General features: G+C 33.5%; 1 protein-coding gene across 3 annotated transcripts; it reads right to left on the bottom strand.

Moving 5' to 3' along the window:
* Positions 1-153: 153 nt before the first annotated feature.
* LOC123701919 (ornithine aminotransferase, mitochondrial) lies at positions 154-10116 on the bottom strand. 3 transcript variants are annotated; one of them, XM_045649575.1, is made up of 11 exons: positions 10080-10116; positions 7609-7802; positions 7205-7311; positions 3789-3927; positions 3156-3324; positions 2804-2944; positions 2395-2554; positions 1921-2048; positions 1282-1359; positions 700-838; positions 154-411 (listed from the first exon to the last, which is right to left on the bottom strand). In XM_045649575.1, the coding sequence occupies exons 2-11, from the start codon at positions 7686-7688 to the stop codon at positions 245-247; spliced, it is 1308 nt and encodes a 435-aa protein (XP_045505531.1). In that variant the 5' UTR covers positions 7689-7802; positions 10080-10116; the 3' UTR covers positions 154-244. The 3 variants fall into 3 exon arrangements, with proteins under 3 accessions (XP_045505531.1, XP_045505581.1, XP_045505654.1); XM_045649625.1 differs by lacking the exons at positions 7609-7802; positions 10080-10116 and adding an exon at positions 7857-7975; XM_045649698.1 differs by lacking the exons at positions 7609-7802; positions 10080-10116 and adding an exon at positions 7865-7920.
* Positions 10117-17614: the final 7498 nt, after the last annotated feature.

Here is a 17614-nt window from a genome sequence, read left to right on the forward strand (position 1 = left end):
TTCAATAAAGGACAGAAAAAAATAGGATGAGTACTAATTTCCATTCGGAAATGTTATATTGAAAACATATTATTTAGGCCCGGAATTTCAACTGTAGCTTAATGAACTGCGATATCTGGGTTTTTAATTGAATAAAACTAAATCTTCATAAATGCATTTATTAGAATAACAATAATATAAAATCCTTACAAGCGACTGAGAATATAATATACAGATACAATATATTTCCTATAGATAAAGTTATTTATTTCTTATAGTTCTGGAATGTTTGTTGAATAATTTTCGCGCCATCCCGTAGTTGTTGTTCAGAGATCACCAATGGAGGAGCCAGGCGGATGGTTTGTCCGTGCGTTGTCTTGGCGAGCAGACCGCCTTCCTTCATGCGCTTGCAAATGTCGTATGCTGGATAATCTGTGGAAATATTGAGATTAATAATTTGAATCGATTTGTATTTTCAATTAAACAATTTTCATTTAATTAGTTATAGTATTATGTATTAGCTATAAATTAATGAAAGAAGGTAGATAAGGAAGTTGCTTCACACGGGTAATTTTATTTTTTGTTGACTTTATTTAAAAGAAAAAAGTAATATATTTTCTAAAATAAACGTGAGTCATAAAATGAGATTTAATATATCTAGTAAATTTACATAGAGTTGCTTCTTAAAAATATTTAACTAAATAATAATAATTGACTTACTGTCGTGAACATCGATAGCGAACATAAGTCCCCTGCCTCGGATGGCAGTGAGCATGTGTTTTGGGATCTTTTCCAATTCCTCGCGCAATACGGATTCCAATCTCGCTGAGTTCTCTATTAACTTCTCTTCTACTAATACCTGGGTAAAGTAGAAACATTATTATTACGACTGCAACATAAACATAGACAAGGAACAACCAAGTTTATGAAATTATTATAATCGTGGGTATTTTAAGTAATTGTCTTTATTGATATTTGATATTATCTAATACAATGATGACGCCAACTATTACTTCTAAACAAACCGATTGAAACTAAAAAAACATTAGATAACTTATATGAATGAAAAATAGTTACGCCTTTATTAATAAGTTATATTGAATTAAATTTAATCATACCATATTTATGGAAAACGTTCTAAGCGTTCACACGTTGATCTATTTCAGAAATAACCATTACCATGACGTACGAGTGTGTAACATTACAATTTACTTAAATGTGTTAAATACTGTATCGCGATTGTATGCTCTAGAATAAATAAAGGTGCATTCTACTTATTAAATTATTATAATGTATACATACCTTAAGAGCCTCTGTGGCCACAGCACAAGCCAATGGGTTTCCACCATATGTAGAACCATGAGTACCAGGCTTAATAACCTATAAAATAGTAAAGTAAAATATCATTTTGCTTTTGTGAAAATCCATTGTTACTTTTTTCTTTGCCTTTCGTCGTAATAAGATCAAAGATTATAATGTTACCTTCGGCCAAAGTACAATTATTCACGTAATTACTTGATAAATAATTTTCTCAATGACTTAGAAACAGCAATAAAAACAACCGGCGCGGCGTAGTAAATCGAGCTAAGTATAATTTGAAAATGGATTTGAAATGCGAATCATGTATATTTAGTAAACGGAGATCAAGTTCAGAGTATTCGTTTTGGGAGTATGTTATAGTGACGACACTTTTGAGACAACAAAAACTTTATAGATGCTGAATTTATATAAATATGTGTCCTGAGTGGCTTCCTTTTTTAGCGCACGCAACCATACATAAATTTATATTTAGTTACCTTTTATTTATAATTTAAGTACAATGACATATAAATACTAGGAAAAAAAGATCTAAAATCACCATGAAACTACTCTTACAATTAAATCATTTCGCCTAATCAATGCTCTAGGTGGCTCTAGCCTCTATTACATGGGATAACTCACATCCATAACATTATTATTGGCAAGCACAGCTGACACGGGCACAACCCCTCCACTGAGAGCCTTGCCCAAGATAAGCATATCTGGCTTCACTCCCTCGTGTTCCACTGCCAGTAACTTGCCCGTTCTCCCTGCAATTATTGAATTTTATTTTAATTTCCATTGAAATTTGAGAACTATTAATCCGTATTTAAGTGACTTTTACATAAATACATTTATATCGTCTATGTACAAATATATGTATTATTATTAATATGTCGCAGTGGTTAAATCTGCCGTTTTGATAAGATCTTAGGATCTTCATTAATTGACGAAAATGAATTACGTACAGATATGCAAATCATTTGTTTTATTTACGCTACATTTACGTATCGTAGTCATCGTGACAAGAATATGTAACCAGAAAATGCATCGCTTGTGGATTTTAAGAAATTATTTCATTAATATAATTCTCACATGTAATATGCTAGTACTTACCTAAACCAGTCTGAACCTCGTCAGCAATCCACAAAACGTTATATTTAGTACAGAGCTCCCTGACCTTCCTCAAGTAACCGTCATCAGGAATGATAACACCAGCTTCCCCTTGAATAGGCTCCACCATGAATGCAGCTACATTCGGGTCTTGTAGCTCTTTCTGAAAAGTTTATGTACCTATTTATTTCGACATTTTTTTTCTTAATAGTATGAATATAGTCTGAGATATTAGAAGTTTCATCGCGGTAAGATATAAGGTAATACCTACATATAGGTACCTATATCACTTTCTAGTGCCTCCAAACACAAAAATTATACCATAAAATATGGCCGTTGACGTGAAAGAAACTTAAAAAGACAAACGAACACATTAGCGCTTTTCAAATATTAAAGGATGAAATAAACGAACCTCTAAAGCTGCAATATCGTTGTACGGAACTAGACTGAATCCTGCCATGAATGGTCCAAAGCCCTCATAGCAAGTAGGGTCTGATGATGACGACACAGCTGACATTGTTCTGCCCCAGAAGTTTCCTTCGGCGAAGATGATCTATCAACATAAAAATTTTTTGTTAAACTCAAAACCGTTTTTCTCAATAGATTCATTCAATATGTTTTGTTTTTGAAAATTTCCCGCTTACTTTTTTATTATTTCTATGTGATACGTAAATAATAGGTTAAAAATACGCTGCTAATATTAGGGTAGTTATTTACCTATACCTACATATAATTTGAAAATCAAAAAAAGTTTAGGAACGTACCTTAGCTTGGTTCTTTGGTATCTTTTTAACATCGTAGCCCCATTTTCTGGCGATTTTACATGCACTCTCGCCTCCCTCGACACCCGTGTTCATCGGCAAAAGACGATCATATCCAAACAAGTCTGTCATATACTTCTCATATTCACCTAGTTTATCTGAATAAAAGGCTCTGAAAAGCAGAGTTCGCAAGTTTTTTAACTGTTTTATTTTTAAAACAGTTATAGAAATAGCCAAAGGTAAATTAAAGTTTTTAACAGTTACATATACCAACGGTCAATCCATACTAATATTATAAATGCGAAAGTAACTCTGTCTGTTTGTTACTCAATCACGCCTAAACTACTGAACCAATTTACATGAAATTTGGTATGGAGATATTTTGATACCCGAGAAAGGACATAGGCTACTTTTTATCCCGGGAAAATGACGCAATCCCGGAAATCCCACGGGAACGGGAACTATGCGGGTTTTTCTCTGACAACGCGGGCGAAGCCGCGGGCGGAAAGCTAGTATAGCTAATAATTTAGCCAGAGTGTTATTAATTATCTACACAAGAACTTTCTGATCATCAAAAAAGCTTACTATATTTTTATAACCAATCCTCTGTTTCTCTTCAATTCCAAGATCAATTACCTGGAGACTAAAGTCAAAATGTCAGCCTGTTTCTTAAGAGCCTTCACGATACGGGGATGACAGTGTCCCTGGTTTACTGCTGAGTAAGCGCTCAGGAAGTCCAAGTATTTATTCCCTTCGACATCCCAAACATACGGTCCTGTAAAAATTCTATATGTGTTACGATCTAATTAATTAAAAACATGGTGAACGTCAGCTGTAGCTCCGATAGTGGGTTGAGTTATGGTGATGTTATTAAAAAAATAGTGGAAAACTGGATCGAATTCTTTTTTACGAACTGCCTAAATCAAGTCTGCTCAACTCGCCAACGGATTTACAGGCAATAAGAGTCTAGCAGAAGCGAAAATATTGCAAAAACAGGAAAAATATTTAAATATTTTGAGCTTAAAGCACGATTAGATGTAGAATCTTCTCGAATTAATTTGGATCAAACCACGAGTAGGTATTACAGCTAGTATATTGTGCATCTTATTCTTGATTATGAGTACTTTAACATCAATAATATTATGATTGAATTAAATAGATAAGGAAAATGTATATAAATCTTTTATCAGTGCTTAGTAGCATATTTTTTATCATTATAATATTATCATGACCACACAATAACATATTTAGTTTGCTTACAATAAAAGTTATTATTTACATCATTTATAATTATTGTATGAGGTTATCTTATCTTGTAAGTTTTGTTTTCTTTTCCAATAAGCAAGAAAACAATTATTTATAATTATAGATTTTTATAGACCGCTGTATTGATATTGTTGGATCTCAATGTCGATAATGCAGTGTTCAACAACCCCAATAATATAAAAATAGTGACTTACTAAAGATAACGCATAGAAAATAACTTAATATTTTTTATTTAAATACTAATTAATTTACAAACTTTTTTTTACTGATAAAATTCTAAAAATTAAGGTGCATTTACCTCAAACGCACAAAGGGCTATTTTTTTTTTGTGTGGTGATTCTCAATGTTAGCCAGAAGGGCTACTACATTTTAACGCGGACGCGTCCGCGTCGGTGAACTGAAGATTCACCCTGGTAGCGACATGCGCAAGGGCGTCCCCCTTTGACGGGGATCTCGAACCTCGGCTTGGGCTGTCGCTTGAGTGGAGGAGGCCGGAAGGGCCCTAGTCGGACGGGCGCTCACCCGGGTGGGCGCGGGAACGCGGAACAAGGGACCTCGTCTTCGCCGGCGAAAACGGTGTACACTGCTGTGGTGTGTGCGGTGTCGCGGTTTGTTCGACGTTGGGCTTCAATCGCCGAGTCTAGCCGTCCGTTAGCTTTGGTTATCTCATCGTCGGAGTCGTTCAAGACGTGCCTCGTCCGCCTGCGACGATGAGTGGGATCGGGTTTCGCGACGTATGCGATGGCCTTGCACAAAGAGCTAATGCAAGAGCATTATTTCGTGATCTTTAGTGTAAACGAAAACTCCTATTCAGTGTTGTTCAGTACCTATTAGAACATTGCATTGAATCTTTTCGAATGCACTAAGAACAACAAAAGAATGTTCTACGTCTGACGGTCTGTTTATGCTAAAAGAAACGATTGATACTATTTAACTAACTGTTTATGCTAAATACAACGCTACAATTCTATGTCATAACTCATAATATGTTAATTGTTTCTAATTACAATAAATAAAAATTTATTTACCTATGCGAATGACTTCCGAACGCCTGCACCAACTTGAATACGTACCTTCTTAATTCTCATTTTTGTGAACGTCAGGACAAAGTATTAAAAAAAAAATTGATAACCCGGACCTACCCCAAAGTTTTGACCTCTTCTGATATAATAGGTATTATAATGTATTGTGTACAAATAAATTGCCTATAACGTAGATATTCGGTCAAAAAGTCAGATAATTAGTTTATAATATGAATACATTCTTTTATCGATAATATGTAGGTTTATACATAAGTGTATATGTTACCGGAAATGTATGAAATCAAGGAATTGTATACAATTCCTAGGAAATGTGTACAATTCCGATACCATTTAGGAAATGTATAAAGTATTGTTTAAAAAACTATTTAATGCATGCATATCCTAGGAAATGTATAATCTTCCTAGGAATTGTATACAATTCCAATATCGTATCAGGAAATGTGTAAAGTAAATGCTTTCTGTAATAAAACACGTTGTTATTTTTTTTATTATAGCTCTTATTGATACAATCGGGTAGCAGTCATACCGTAAAATTGTAATAATATTATGTTCATATTATTATCTTCAATTATCTTACTAATTAACATTTTAAAAATCAACTATCTAACTTTTAACGTAAATATCACAAAATCAACTTATGAATTCTTTCATTCTTATAAAATCAAATTTTCATTTTGCAAGTAATCAGTCCCCTCGTCCCGCTGTCCTCGCGTATATTTAGCGCAGTCGGATTGTATAATCCGCCGTATTACATTACGGCTAGCTGTTTTAATATGCCAAAAATATGTCTTTTTCAAAATTCTACAAAAAGACGGTCGCGAGCGGATCCTATTTCTATGTAGTTTTAAAAAACACGAACCTAACCTAACCCACCCCCTTATCCAAACCAAAAATTATTTATAATATATTTCTGATTACGAATTATCGGCATAGTTACTACAAAATGCCGACCGTTTGTAAACGACCCGATTATAATACAACTTGCTTGCGACATCTTAAATGTTTTACATTTCCGATAGCTATTTAGGAAATGTATAGATTTCCTAGGAAATGTGTATAAAATAATTTATTTCACACATTTCCGTACGATTTTAGGAATTATATACATTTCCTAGAAATTGTATACAATGACGGATTACATACATTTCCGGTAACATATATATAATATATCATAGGAGATAAGTGAATTTTTCTCGCTTCATATTTATGCAAAACTATTTTGACAGGATATAATTTTCAATTATAATTAATGATATATAATATATATTATATAATTATTGGTATTGCAGTAATAATACATACATTATTACACAGACTTAAATAAAATTAGATATAAGAAACAAATAAAAAATATAGTTATATGCAACACAATATGTTGAGCTTTATTCTGTAGGCGAAAACCGAAAACAGGCCACTCTTGGGTAAATTCAATTGTCTTAGATCATTATGTAATCAATTGTGATAGTTGTAGTAGTTGTATGTAAATAATAATATGATAAAATAAAAAAAATTGTAAATGGTATCAAGTATTAGAATCTAAAATTTTGGAAATTTTATCTAACTACTTAAACAGCCGCATTAGTTTTGAATGCCAAGCACTTTCATAAAATATAATATGAGCTTTGTTAATTTTCTGACCTGCATTTATAATATATTAATTAACCGTATCATTTAAAAAGTACTCTCATTCATATGAATCCATTATTTAAAACAATTTGCTATTAAATAAAAATTTTAATTTACCTTCACCACGGCTGAGGGCGACTGGCAGCGGGGCGTAGTTACGGCAACCATACTTATCTTCTAGCGCGAAGATTTCTTTCGACGAGAGTTGCCTTTGCGCAGCCATACTGTTGCGGGTAAATATTGTTAGAGTCTATACTTCTACTGGAGTTATATGAAATTAGATAAATTTTATTACATATTATTAAACAATAAGAAGCAATAATAAATAATTGGTAGTTAACTGACTGACTACCTAATAATAAAATTGAAGAATTTGTAACATTTTCGGAGTCGTGTGTAAATCAAGAGGAGAATTCGTTTTATTTATAAATTCTTACATTAAGTTTAATACATTAAGTTAAAATAATATAAGTATTTATTATATTGTTCGTGCTAAACTTAACACCACATTGTTTACTCACCCCGCCAATCCTTTAAGACCCTTATCAGTGTAATAGAGCAGCTCACATGCTTTATATATTACTCTCCTCGTAGATAACATTTTATTACTTTTATAGTTAATTAAATACTCAGATTAATGTATAGTATCAAATCCTTAACAATGTCACTGTGTGACTTTAACGAGTTCAATTCGGTATGTTTGATAAGAAACCGGCTAAATTTCAAATACAGCATTCAAGTGATTAGGTTATTAACATAAAAAACCGACCTGCTAACCTTGACGATTCGTACGCTTAGAACATCTATTTTCAACGTGTAGGTGTGGTTTGGGCATGTGCGTTCCGTACAATAGTAAAATGAACACTGAGTTCATTGAGACGAATTACTTCATAGTCGCGACAGCTGAATGTAAGTTAATGGAAAAATACTCCCTGTAATTTTACTGGGCTGTTACGTCATTTAGTCCCCATGATAACTACCTACCTACAACAATTTCTATAGGTACGCACTGGAAGCGGCAGTGGAACTTTGATTAAAACTTGATATTATTCCTATAATATCAATGTATAAAGCTAACATAATATTTATTTCCTTAAATTTTGCTCTTCTCAATATTAGCTACAAGTAACTATACCCTTCCTCATTTTTTTAATTGATTGAGGAACTTTATCTTAACAGACATGTTTATAACTTTAGCAAAATTTAAACTAAAACTAAACTACGGATATAATGGGGTTATTAAACCATTTATTTTTTATTCTAATCACTAACAGAGACCACCAATTCTACTAATGAAAACTACGAATGAAAACCTACCTTTCCATCCGCAACTCTACCCGCATAGTAAAAGGTTAAAAGGTCTACGTCATTTTCCGGGCCTATCATTTTCTTTTTGCCAAATTTTATCATAATCGATTAAGTGGTTTAGGGGTTAAAGACAGAGCTACTTTGGCATTAAAAAGGTAGGGATAGACAGTGTCTTTTAAAAATATTATATCTATCAAATAAAAAAATCAATTGCGGGGCACAAGAACCACTTCCTACTATACAAATAATATTACTTAGGTACATATTTTATAGATTATAGACATTTGCAACGCAGTTCAATAGAGTTCATTCCTTACAAACAAATAAATTTTGCTTATCATAATATGACCTAATAATAATACGTGATATAAACTCAACTGGAAACTTAGATACTTACTATTTGTCTGTAGGTAGATATAGTAAAATATTACCTACATGTACCTACATTGTACACCCTTTTAGATAGTGTAGGTACTGAAAAGTTCAGAGATATCTTTGACGAGAACCCGTAACGAATTGGTCAACGTCATGTGATATTAAAAACTATCAAACTATGCATTTTTATTTAATCTTTATCATTTAAAGTGACTGATATTGGCGCTTCACGTTTAATCCAAGGACCTGTATTGTTCAACGGCGCATCCTATTTGTTTTATTAAGGTAGAGATAGGATACTATCTAAGAACTACCATTTTACTACTTACCTATATAAATAAATAATTTAATTTCAACAAAACAAAAAAAATATCCTCAATTTTCCGGCCTCGAAAATGAACAGTCCATTCAACTATCAAGGTAATTTTCCATGTAGCTTCATTTTGCAGGGACGCCCAACTTTTTCTCCTAACAAATTTTTGGATTGTGATAGTTAGTAGGTGTAGCTGGGACGAACTTTATCAATGGGACCACAGAAATCTAAATAACAAGACACAATGTGACGATTACTACCAAAAAAAGGAAACAGGACAGGTATCCACTTAATGGAGCTTTTATTGTTAAATGTCCAAATAGGTAATAATTATGACCAATTTTCAACAAAATATTATTTATGATTTGATCGTGATAAAAATATAACTATGATTGTTGTTGTTTACAGGAGAGGTAATATAAAATGTAGGTACAGTACTTACGCTATTTGTACTATGTGTAATTCTTGTTATTAGCGGTTTTTCAATGACCATTTAATAAAACCCATAGTAAGTAGGTAAATTCTTTCAAAAATTTCAAAAATTCTTCAAACATTTTATATTATTTTTTATCCCAGTAATCCTTGTTAGTTGTTAACTACCACAATCGCGAATTTTTGTATTGGAAAATATTGGGCGTCTCAATCAAATGTCACTACTTACGGAAAATTCCTTTATCCCTTGGTCAAAACTTCAATTTATTGTTTTTATTTGATATTTGAATCACGCATAGCTAACCTTCTACAACATCAACCTAAAACTATGCTTGGAAGTCGGTTACACAATATTTAGTTCAGTAACTTTCGCAAATAATTAACGATCTTGTAACTATTCTGCCAGAAGACCAAATAGAACAGAAATATAGACCTGATATTTGAAATAAATCATATATAATGTATTTGGGATTGATTTACTTAATATTAATTATGAAACACCTGAATTTATTTATTTTAAATTAATAATATTTATTCTTAATAGAGAGATTTTTTAATTTACACAGAACTTCTCCAGCAACTACTAACACTAAACACCAAATGCTAGATTTAGACGAACAGATTTTATCTTATTATATGCAACGATGTAGGTATGCTTATCTCTTATCGAGTTTCATTTATTTGAGTAAAAACGTAATAATATTTCATCATTTATTTGACTTTCATGTACTTAGGTAGTACCTACATCTATACTTACTTATAAAAGCTGAAGAGTTTGTTTGTTTGTTTGAACGCGCTAATCTCGGGAACTAATGGTCCGATTTGAAAAATTCTTTCGGTGTTAGATAGCTCATTTATCGAGAAAGGCTATGGGCTATATATCATCACGCTACGACTAACAGGAGTGGAGCCACGGGGGTGAAACCGCGCGGAGCAGCACTAGCTGTTTATTACTAAATAAATAAAACAGTATTGCATGGTTTATTTCATTTACATCTGCCAAAAATAATTTCAAACATTAGTAGTTAATCCTTTATTATAGGTACTCTTAACCTACCCTAGATACTTCTCACGTATCTATTAAACAAAAACAACGGAAATTGTATCATGATTTATTTATTTTTTAAGCTATTGCATAGCTTCTATCGCAGGCCTTGAGCGCGGGGACCGAATCTAGAAATTCCGTAACGAAAAAACCTCACGCTCCCCACTCCGACGGGCGGAGGTGTGGCTTAAAGGCATGCTATGTAATAGCTTTACCGGGGCAGTCCCCGAGTGCCACACGTTTTTTTTTTATTTTTTTTTCATCTATGTGTGTAAGTACTTACATAACTAGAAAGCTTCTTTATTTCCGTTGTACCTAAATGTAGGTACATAAATTAACTTTTACTTTAGGTAAGCAATATAATATATTTGTTCAGAAAATAACAGCGACGGCTGACGTGCCTAATTTTCCTAACTTCTGTAAACCACGATAAGAGGCTTCGTACGATACCTATTGATTGTTTTATCCTCCTATTCTATTCCTCAGAATAGTCTCACTTTCAGACCACCCATTCCCACTAATTTAAAATGTTTACATACTTATAGAGTACAGCTATAGGCTATAGGTATTTAGTTTCCTCTCCATTATTATTTAATCTTAAATTTGGAATGCGTTGGAGTCCGATCTCGGGTTTGAATCCGTAGTCGCAGATGAATTCCAAAAAAGTAGGTAAGTTTACAAAATGAATACCTATATTATATAGCTAGGTCCGGCGGTTTTGCCAGCATTGCTCCGTTTCTGTTGGTCTTAGCGTGATGGTATATAGCCTATAGCCTTCCTCGATAAATGGGCTATCTAGTACCGAAATAATTTTTCAAATCGGACCAGTAGTTTCTGAAATTAGCGCGTTCAAAACAAACAAAAAAACTCTTCAGCTTTATAATATTACCTGGTATAGATTAACATAGATAAGTATATAGATTAAATTGGAGTTAGCCAACAATCTTGGAGAAAGGACAAAAAAAAGAAGATATTGACAGACAGATAACAATCGCTCACTTTCGCAGCAACACTTGGTAACGGTCGTAACGGTCAGATTGTCTTACTATACTTTTTTTTCTTTTATTGGTAATAGGGAAACGCTTGACCACAATCTCGCCTGATCTTAAGCTGAGATGTGGTCTAAGATGGAACGCGCTTCCCAAGAACCTGTTCACTCTACGCTTGAAGACCCCCATATTGTACTCGTCGGGGAACACAGACTCAGGAAGCATGTTCCAGTCCCTCGCGGTTCGGATAAAGAATGTGGAACCGAACCGCTTAGTCCGGGTACATGGAACATCCACCATATGGCGATGCCTAGAATCTGTGCGCCTCGACGATCGATGGAAGAACGGGGATGGCGGAACGAGATCGTGCAGTTCCGCAGCGCACTCTCCAAAGTGTATCCGATAGAAGACCGATAAGCTGGCCACTCTTCGGCGGTGACCGAGGCTCTGGAGCTTTTTGCCTACTAGGTCATCGTCGTTTATGAGCCTCTTGGCACGCCTCTCTATCGCCTCAAGCGCCTCCAGCTGGTACTTGGCGGAACCGTCCCAGAGGTGAGAGCAGTATTCCATGCACGATCGGACTTGTGCTTGATAAAGGTTGAGCAACTGTCCTTCACCTTCGCCAGAATTCCAAGCTTTTTTGAGGCTACTTGGGCTTTTGATTCAATGAAGGAACCAAAGTTCAGAGTAGGCGTTAAGGTGATACCAAGAAGCTCGAGGTGGTTAGTTATCGGCACGGACACACCTTGGAAATTCGGAGTCAGGTGGAATGGACTCCGTTTAGCGGAGAATAGACACGCCTGACACACCACCACACGTATACTTACGTCAGTTAGATAGGCCATAATATTTCCAACATGTTGCTAAATACCTTAATTCTTCAAAATTTATCATTTGTTTGTGTTTAATAAATAACTTAATAATAGGTATATTTACTTACTTATCACTCTTAAGTGCTGTTTTTTTCTTTTAGAATAATTTTTGTTTGTATATTGGCAGCACAACAAAGAGATTAAATAAATAAATTACTTATGTTTATTGAAGCTCATGATTGTACCCTTGGTTGTGTATTTTCGTATTAAGTACTAGCTGTTGCCCGCGACTTCGTCCGCGATTACGTCGTTTTTCGTCATTCGTCGTTTAAAAAAAAATACGTGACACTTTATTTTTGAATGTTCTTAATTATTGTCTCTTATAAAATTTAACTACATTAAAATTGAACACTGATAAGAAAATCTTAAAATCTAAAGACAACATGAATGAATGTGATTTAAATTCTACATTACTTAGTATTTCAAATAATAATCTAAATTAAATGTAGATTGACAGTTTGAGCGCACCATTATAGAATATGTACCTAAGTATTAAATTACGTCAGTATACATAGTAACTTTACTAAAAACACGATGACTTTCTTTCGCGCTCGGTACCACAAACTAAGCATGTTTGTGGTACGTGGCCCGCGTCACTTGACCCCCCGCGAGTTCCCCTCCGTTGCTATGCGAAAATACATTCGTTGCTCTACTGTAGGAAAAATTGTAATACTGTGGCCTGGGCGTTATAACACGTCCAGGGAGTTCCTGAGTGCCGATATCACCATCTTGAGGAAAAGCTTCTAATGTCGATTTAAAACTGCATACATACGAATTAACCTGTTCTAAAATAATTGTGAAATGAGTTCAGTTTTAAATTTGAGAAATATTGATTTCTTGTATTCCACTATTCGTTGTAGTCGAATACAAAATATTTTTAAACAAACTTAGGTTGGCCTTCAGGCAAAAGGGATCCTATCAAATGGTAAACTTGACCTTGTATCTTAAAAGTAAGCATGAAAGGACCTTCTGATAATTATTGAGCACCAAAGGATCATTTGAAACGCACTACTATAAGAGCGAATATTGTCTAATAACAGTTTAGATTGCACAGTATGTTCCTCTAAAAGTAGTGATTTCAAAGGTTCCGGTGTATCTTCAAACGAAAGCCGTCTCCTTACTCCACTTTAAAGCATGTAAAGCATGCAAAGAACATACTACGTTAATATCGCCTATACAGAAGATGATCTGTAATAAATTGTGAGGTTATAAGCAAACCCACTTTTATATTCGTCGGACCACACCACCGAATTCGTAGATTGTTTACCTCTAAGACATCAAGACTATGACGAAATCGTCTGCAGTAAGACGGGCCTCTCGCTATTCGTCCGTTTTCAGAGACTGAATAATTTCAATTCTTAATCTTTCATTAAACAAATATTAATCGTTCTTGTCTCAAATAATTGTAATATTCGCGTCCCTACTCTAGTCATTGCTTATGCTCATGTTCATCTTCAAGAGATCGAATAATATTATGATACACCCTATCATTTGTCAAACGGTCTTCATATTGAGTAAAGTTTCAGATTCTCGAGATAAAATATGACTGTCGTGATCAGTAGTGAGACGTAATTCCCTCTCAGTGAGGGTTTCGGTCTAACGGGATAATAGGGGAAACCGGGTTTGTTTGTCTCACGGGTTGGTTGTCACAGCGGTCTTAACACAAAACTGAACTATCGAATAAGTCTGTTGAAAAGCGTGGCAAAAGCGATACAGTGACAACGCTGTCCCCACTTCGCGTCAGACCGCCCCGATCTGCCGTGAGGGCCTTTTTTTTTAGTGGGGAAATCTTGCATAGATACCCACGGCCTCCGGGGAAGAGGCCGTGGGTTATGTCGGATTCCTACCGACCAAAACCCCACTGTGTTCCGTATAGCCGCATCAACGACAGCGCCACGGGTATGTGTAGAATTCATCCGTGACTGCCGTGAGGGCCTCACAAGTGTTTATAGTTTTCGCACAGATTTTTAATGATATGAGGACCGAATATGGTCCTCATAACATCACCATCAGAAAAAAGGAAATATTTTTAATTGTGAAAAAATATTAATATGATTAACACTATTTTAACATAAAATATTATAAGTCTGTGAGTGTGTAAAAAAAAAGACGGGTTGCACTCCGGGAGTGCCGGCAGAAGTGAAAACTTGATTATTAACGTTCAGCATGTTTGATATTTTGGAATGGTAGGTATCTGTCTTACGCATGGAATATAAGGGCTAAAAAAACTAACATCCGTCTTACGCTTTTTCGATGGTCACGTGTCCTGACGCGAGTTTAAGATTTTATACCCAACGCCGCTAAAAAAGTTTTCACTTCAATAAATCCAGCTAATAACACATCAAACTTATGTTTATAATTAGGTATACGACATGAAAATATATTAATTACCAAGCAATAATAATACAGATAAATACTGAACATAAGTATAATAGTTAGTATTAAGTAGTATTAGTTAAAATATACTTTGACTGTTAGTCAAAGTTTATTTTTACTAACAACATGTAAATTAAGAAGAAATAATAATTACCAACGAACTAACCTTTTCTATAATACTTAACACGGCACATTTTTCAAATTATCTTGCTCAACTCTGCTCAAAAATTTGAGGGTTTTGTTGGAACTTTAATGTGTCAAAACTATGATATATCTAAACTACGATACTACTTGAAATAACTTGCATGCGGAAATGCTCATTACAATTGTGAATCTAAAGAATAACTAACAACATACTATTCAATTTTATTGAGCTGATGAATATCTTTTGCCTGGAAGAGATCACCGTCTCCTAATAAATACACTGTGTTTTCTTATAAAATCTTCACAAAATTTATTTTATTTAGAAGTTTAGTTTTTGTTATTTTTATGTAAAAATGAGCTTGAGCAATGAGCTTATACATATTTGGCAAAAGTATACATAAATTTTTTATAATTTCAGGACCGCAACTTAAATGGGGCGCTCGGAAAATATGCCTATGGGTTATTAATAGAGAAATGATACACAACAAAGTTATGTTGGATCCATTTTATTTATAAATAATGAAAATGATATATTTATAAAATATAAAACATATTAGTTATGTAAAATGATTAAAAATAAATAAATGAAGCAACTACGATTCAAAGAAAACATCTTTTTCAGTGTGAAAATGCTCTTAGCAATCCTGGATGATGAACTGTATATCATGTACTCTGATCCCAGTACGGTCGGTACCTCGATAGCCATAACGATAAATATTATAATCAGATAACCGCAAAGTCAAAATAAAAACATTACTTGTACAGTTGTGAGTGCAAAATTTACGTTTCATTTGGCAATAACATTTTTTCGGTACTAAAACGTAGTAGTTTGATATGTGGCTGGCTGCCCCTCCTCTCCTTCCTGAAAAATATCCTCCAAAATTTCCCGAGATACTTACCAATGATACCAATGATTGAACCATTATGATTAACACTATTATTGATATTGATCAATGATTGAACCATTGGACGTTGGACATTAACTTCAGTCAAAAATTAACGAAGCGGATGATTACTAATTTCCACTTAATCCTCGCTGCCACTATCTTTATCATCAAATCATCAATTTTCAAGTGGTGTTGTAAAATTGTCAGCAGAAATCGTCTTCCAAAGGCGATATAATTTTATGAGCATTGAATCTGTAAATAAAAAAATCAAAAGTTAACTGTAAATCTATAAAAAAAGCTACTTACAAATAAAATTTTATCAAAAACTACTGTTCCCAATGCACCTCAAAATCTTGTAAAAGTCATATATAAAAGAATTCATCAATTCATCATTCTATTATTTCATTCAAAAAGTGTAATAATATAATACCAACAAAACACATGAATTGCTATCATTATAAAAAAATAAATACCTGTATGTAACAACTTACCTTTAGTGGGAACGCATGATGGTGAAAATTCACAAAACACTAAGATTGCATTTGATATTTTTGGTTTTATGGCATTCAATAGTCAAAAGTCGATTTCTCTGTCCCTATGTCCCTTTGTATGCTTAAATCTTTAAAACTACGCAACGGATTTTGATGCGGTTTTTTAAATAGATAGACTAATTCAAGAGCAAGGTTTTAGTATATAATTTATTAGGTTTTAGACAAAGCGGGCGAAGCCACGGGCGGTAAGCTAGTAAATTTATAAAACACGAAGATTTTTAAAATTGTAACTAATGAACACAATCAATATTAGATTAATTACTGTAGATAATGGTGTCTAGTTTTACTTAAAATAATAAACATCTACCCTCACTTTAAAAAAATGTAGTATATTTATTATTTACACGAAATATACCTTATAGGGAAGGGAGGATATGGGTTAAAGAGTTAAATAAATAACATGATTATATTTAAATTATTAATTTTCAACAGTGTATTCAGTAGTGTTAACATGTAAATTGATTTGATTTTTACGAAATCTCATAGATGGCGCTGTTACAAAATTAACATTATACAACTTACATTCTTTAAACTATGTTTCTCTTCCCAAGTTACTTAAATGGCATAATTTTTATAGTTTCAATCTAGATATTGTCAAACAACATTTATATGTGCGTCATTTAATTATTAATTTCCAATAGTTAATGTGTGTTTGATTTTTATAACACTGGCTATAGATGGCGCTGTTTCAAATTTGTCTTTATACTGCTAAGATTCATTTAACTGTTTCTCTACCAAAATTACATAAATGACGTAGTTTTTATAGTGTAAAGGTAGATAATAGCATGGCTTACTCAAAAACAACATTTAAACATGAGTCTTTAGATTGTACGCTGTCGTAGTACACGGAATATGTATGAAAAATAATGGTTAACAGCTCCTCCCCCGTAGGTGATAGCTTGATAATATGTAGCCTATAGCCTCACCCGACCTGTTAGTAATATTCATGCAAAATTTGAAGTCAATCTATGCAGTACTTTTCGAGATTAGCCCAGACAAACATACAGACAAACAGACAAACAGACAAACAGACAAACAGACAAAAATTCTAAAAACTATGTTTTTGGCTTCTATATCGATTATAGATCACGGCCCAAGTATTCTTTTAAAAAAATATTCAATGTACAGTTTTGACTTTCCTACGATTTTATTATATGTATAGATATAGATACCTGTCCTAATATTTATTTAAGGATGGTATTTAAAAGTACTTCAATTTTTTCCCATTTCATTTA

Source organism: Colias croceus, chromosome 1 (genome assembly GCF_905220415.1).
Source record: "Colias croceus chromosome 1, ilColCroc2.1".
NCBI lineage: Eukaryota > Metazoa > Arthropoda > Insecta > Lepidoptera > Pieridae > Colias > Colias croceus.

Excerpts from the sequence above, each read along its gene's own strand:
- LOC123701919 (XM_045649575.1), bottom strand. The coding sequence starts at position 7,688 with ATGTTATCTACGAGGAGAGTAATATATAAAGCATGTGAGCTGCTCTAT. Across the intron at positions 7,312-7,608 it reads GGTCTTAAAGGATTGGCGGG|TATGGCTGCGCAAAGGCAAC; the intron begins GTGAGTAAACAA and ends TACCCGCAACAG. Across the intron at positions 2,555-2,803 it reads ACGATATTGCAGCTTTAGAG|AAAGAGCTACAAGACCCGAA; the intron begins GTTCGTTTATTT and ends TAAACTTTTCAG.